Here is a 5093-nt window from a genome sequence, read left to right as displayed (position 1 = left end):
TAAAGCCTTTTTAAAAATAGAAAGGTAAACATGATCCCACATGATTAAAAATGGATCTCAATAGCAGCAAGAATAAAAAAGCTGCGATGAGATTAAACACAATAGTTTCTGAGTTTAACGTCATAAGACATTTAGTCCACACCTCTGTTTGCTTTTAGAAAATAATTTCTGAAACACTACTCAACAAGAAACATTTTTGTTTGATATGTCATGGAAGACTGCACTTTTTGTTTCAACTGTTTTAATTAAGAACAATAATTCAAAGTTACACGGGTTGCCCTGCGGCTCAACCAAGTCACTTTTATTCCACAGTCCTGAAGGAAGTCAAGCAATATCAAAAGCCGCAATACTTCAGTTGTGGAATTGTTTATGCTGTATTTTCAAATGGTCACCTGGGCGTTGTCAAGTGGGTACTAACTCACATCAGTATTCTTATCACTGCCTGACTGACGCATGCCATAGTGGTGCAGTATTGACCAATCCAAGATAAAAAAAAAAAAACATTAAAGTCTTAGCATGCGACACACAGAATAAGCAGCTGTTTAAAAAAAAAAAAAAGTCACTGCTTATTATGAACTTTGGTCCGGTTACATCATTAATGGCGGTCCTTTGGTTTTTTTAAAAAACAAAGAATAGTGACTATATCTACAAATTGGAGTGTTTATGTCGCAAAAGATGATGAACGTGAGCTTTGCTGTGCTCTGCAAGTAATAATACAAGTCAGTGTTGCACGTATAAATCCATTGATATCTGAATTCGATCTGTAAATATTGAATGAGAAACTGTTGCTATGCTGTTTAATTTAAAACAGAAAAAGGACTGCTGCAAAGTGGTTCCAAAAACAGAGCCTGGCTTTACGTGACATGTGTCCCAAGCCATAAAGTGTCATGACACAGTCAGCAAACACAGGGGTGGAGAATTATCAATTAAACTCCGGCAGCAATCATACTAACAAACGCACCCTTTTTTTTTTTATTACTTTCTATTTGATACAACTGATTGTGTGCAGATTCAAATACACAAAGGATGAGAAAAGAAGAATGAACACTGACCAAAGAAGGATGGAATGATTTCAATATTTATGAATCCATTTCAAAGTAAACAAAACAAACTGATATTCATTAAAAATGCTTTGTTAGCGTGAATAAGCAATAAAGGCCTTCGTTAAGACACAGGATAATAAATACAATCTGCAACTAAACCCCAAACAGACGCAGTTATATTGAAATACTTTAATTAGGTCTCATAAAACACCATATGCAAACTGCTGCTGTCTAAAATTATATAACTGTATTAAAGAAAAAGATGCAATTTTATGAAGCATCTGATCAAAAATTAATCACATGAAGAAGCTACTGACAGAGCCAAAACTACAATATGACATATTTTGAGTTTTCATGAACAGTTCACACAGCAAGTCAAATTAGTGAGTTATTTTTCAAAATAATTGTGGCAACTGGATGGTCACGCAAAGTCCACAGCTTTAACTCTCAACATCAGCCTGCTTCTGTCCCTCTTTCGGAGATTCCTCTGTTTCTGTTTCTGTCTCCATTTGGGCTCCTCGGCGCTCTGCCTCTGTTATTGTCATGGGGTGAAGAGGGAAAAATCCGGCCAACCCTACAAAAGATAGGTGAAGACGACAACATTCACAATAAGTATTTCAAACAATACAGAGGAGACAGGTAAATATCCTAACATCTTCTTTAACTTAAGGATAATGACTAAAAAAAGGATAATAAAAAAGAGATAGTATTATCTAAATACTGACAATTTTCACTTTGTGTTTTCAGTAGGAATTTACAATCTATTGATGCTAATGTCATCTGAGGGCACAGCAAACACATCACAGTGCAAAAGTCGTAATTTAGAGTGTGTGCAAAGCAATTAAAGATTACAAAACCTGGTGAAGAAAAAGTAATAAAATGCTAAATAAATATTGTCTAATAGGTGTAGATGCCTACAAAAAAAAAAATCAGGCGTAAACCAGTTCTCAGGAACAGAATGACAATAAAATTTCCCAATGATGAAGACTTCAAAAGAACACGTTTATGCAGCAAATACACACCCAGGAGTTTGGCAACCGGCTTTGTAGGGTGTGCTCCACATCCAATCCAATACTTGATTCGGTCGAAATTGAAACTGACAAGTTTCTCGTTGTAGATGTTCGGAAGCGGGTCGTAGGAACCCAGCTGCTCAATATATTTACCATCTCTTGCCCTTTTGTTGTAAGCTGCCACAATGCGATAAAATGGTCTGTTAGCCTGTTTGTGGCCCGCAAGAGCGAATCGAATCACAACGTGACCTCCGTGGTACTTCTTTAGTAGGAGTGATGCTAAAGAAGAAAATAAGCATCAAAAGCATTGTCAAAGACAGGAAAACATGACTTTCTTTAATTGTTACATACCCATATATGTAAGTATATGTTATACTATTATAGGCATTCAACTACCAAATACAGAAACACATTAAAATCTTACTTAGCACCCACTGTTGTCAACATCTTTGCTGCTTTAAACAAAATTACTTTCTTAAACAATATGAAGCAATGGGAAGACCAAATTTGAAAAGTTCTCTTGCATTTTATTTTTGTTATGTATTCAGGTTTTGTTGAATCCGTTGCTTTTCCCCTTTTTCGTGAAACAATCCCTGCTTCTGCCCTGCACATAAACTCTACTTATATTAAATGTTCTAACTAAGATTAACCTGTTTTAGAGGCAAATATAGCCCAGTATTGCTTCTCATGTGAAAGGATTTAGTTCTTTATGCATTTTACATAAATTTTAATCATTCTAATTGTTTCTAATAATTTCTAATTGTTTGAAGGAAAAAGAAGAAGAATTGAACAGTAAACCATGATTTTTGTTTCTTAGCATAATTCATATTAATAACCTTTGCATGACTTTACTTGCATTTAATCAACCCCACAAAGTGCATGTCTTTGGACTGTGGGAGGAAGTCGGCATACCCAGAGAGAACCCACTCAAACACGTGGACACAGAAACTTAGGATATTCTTGCTGTGAGACAACAGTGCTAACCACCATGACAGCATGCTGCCAACTAAAAAGTGTAATGTTCTCATATACTCTGACAATAAGCGTGATATTTACAAAAAAAAAAAAAAAAAAAAAAGACACATACTGGTATGCTGTCAAAATAATTTTGAACTTAAGCAATTGTGTTACACTAATTGCACTACTCAGTTTTGCAGTTGTAGTTTGTATAGTTTTCTAAGACTTTGTGTAACTTTTCTTTCGTTACTTTTTATCTTTTTTGCAGCTGATAAAAGTGTAATCTATGACGCAAATTGCGCAAATTTACCAAACAATGAACTCATTGTCATGCTCAAGAAACTAGTTTGAGAGGATCTGAGCTTTGCCCCAAAGTGAGTCTGAGCAATCAGAAGATGGGTACACTGTGGTCTTAAAGGGATGGACACGATCAACAACAATGTTCAGGTACACTGGCATTTAAATTATGCTCAATTAGTACAAAGGGGCCTGAAAATGAGCTGAGAAAATGTCTCCCATACAATTCCACCATCACCAACAGCCATTGGTACAAGGCAGGATGGATCCATGTTTGCATGTTGTTTACAACAAATTCTGAGCCCAGATCTTCTATTTTCCAATTTTGGTGAGTCCATGTGAAGTGTAGCTTCAGATTCCTGTTCTTAGCTAAGAGTAAATGGGAATCAGTGTGATCTGCTGCTGCTCTGGCCCATCTGCTTCAAGGTTCAACGTGTTTTACATTACACACGTTCTCCTACATGTTCTCCCCCCCAAAATATTCAGACCAGCCCATCTGGCACCAACACCTATGCCACATTCTTCCACATTCTGATGCTCGGTTTGAACAGGTCTACCCATATGGAAAATAAACAGTAAAAACTTATAAAAGACTCGCATAAGATAGGGCCTGCTTCATATAGTGAATCATATAAGGCTTATATGATTTACTCATGAAAGTGGCCACTTTCTCATTACTTTCATATATTGTTTTAGTACATATTCAAAACATACAAGTTTCATTTATATAATTTTTCAAGGGATCTTATGTGTGTTTTCACTCTTGTATGCTTTTCATACAAGTTTCACACAAGACAGATACAAACTTTATAAGATTTATATATATCTTTTCCATATGGGTATATGCCCACATGGATAGAGTTTCTGCCATGTGATTGGCACATTAGAGATTTGCATTAATAAGCCGTATACCTAAAAAAGAAAAAAAAAAGGTATGATGGTGAGAATTATAGGGTCGAGTTCATACTGACCACAACAATTGGGGGGGAAGCCTGTTAAGACTTGGATACTCACATAAATGTACCATGGTGTCTGCGGAAATATCCTGCAATAGGCAAAGAGTCACATTTAAAACAAAGTGTAAATAGCTATATTTTATAAATAACACATGACTGTTAATAATCCTGAAAAATATAATTAAACCACATCCGAAGAAAACCTGACTTTGCACAGGCTCTCCCGTTTTAAGAGCGATGGGTTTGAAAAATAAAAATAAGCAAAACTTACCTCAGAGGACGCGTGTAGGACGTAAAGACAAATCTTTTCAGATGCCGCCGCTTTTTAACTCCTTGCACAGATGATGTATTAAACGATAAGAAGCGTATGTTTTCCCCCGGAGAGACAGTGTGACTTTCCTTTAGGGCGCCGCCATGTTTTAAAAGGAAGTTACGTACGGCGGCGTAATTTCATCCCCGGGACGCTAGATGGCGGAGTGGCATTGCTGTCCGCTGAACCACCGTCTACAGAAGGCCCGCACCAGCTATTAATCTGTGCAAGAAAACTAAAGTTAGTAGGGGAGTTCATGTATCAAACTGCAGTATTTCCTGAGTCATTCTGGAGAAAAGACAGCCTGTGAAGTGCCTCTAGAACGGCAATGTAAGTAATTACACATCCACGAATGTTTATAATGCAGGTCATTTAGGACCGAGGCACTTCAGGGAGAGGCAGAAGTCGTAATAATCCTTATGACAGTAAAAGTAGACATCAGACATAAAACATCATACATACATACATCACATTGCTTATTCAAGTCAATATATATTTATTTTTTAACAATTATTTTCTA

General features: G+C 36.4%; 1 protein-coding gene across 1 annotated transcript; it reads right to left on the bottom strand.

Moving 5' to 3' along the window:
* Window positions 1–224: 224 nt before the first annotated feature.
* Window positions 225–4693, bottom strand: mrps16 (mitochondrial ribosomal protein S16). Its single transcript, XM_085406792.1, has 4 exons — window positions 4535–4693; window positions 4322–4352; window positions 2066–2332; window positions 225–1617 (listed from the first exon to the last, which is right to left on the bottom strand). The coding sequence occupies exons 2-4, from the start codon at window positions 4332–4334 to the stop codon at window positions 1484–1486; spliced, it is 414 nt and encodes a 137-aa protein (XP_085262918.1). The 5' UTR covers window positions 4335–4352; window positions 4535–4693; the 3' UTR covers window positions 225–1483.
* Window positions 4694–5093: the final 400 nt, after the last annotated feature.

The sequence above is a fragment of the Rhamphochromis longiceps genome, linkage group LG5 (assembly GCF_057381845.1).
Source record: "Rhamphochromis longiceps isolate RC_006_pf linkage group LG5, R_longiceps_female_GT1.1, whole genome shotgun sequence".
In the NCBI taxonomy this organism is placed as follows: Eukaryota; Metazoa; Chordata; class Actinopteri; order Cichliformes; family Cichlidae; genus Rhamphochromis; species Rhamphochromis longiceps.
Note: the sequence above shows the minus strand (reverse complement) of the source record. Positions and strands in the feature narration are given on the sequence as shown.

Bases quoted from the DNA above. Each gene is read 5' to 3' on its own strand.
- mrps16 (XM_085406792.1), bottom strand. The intron at 1,618-2,065 runs GTGTGTATTTGC...TATCTTTTGTAG, and splicing joins GCCGGTTGCCAAACTCCTGG to GGTTGGCCGGATTTTTCCCT.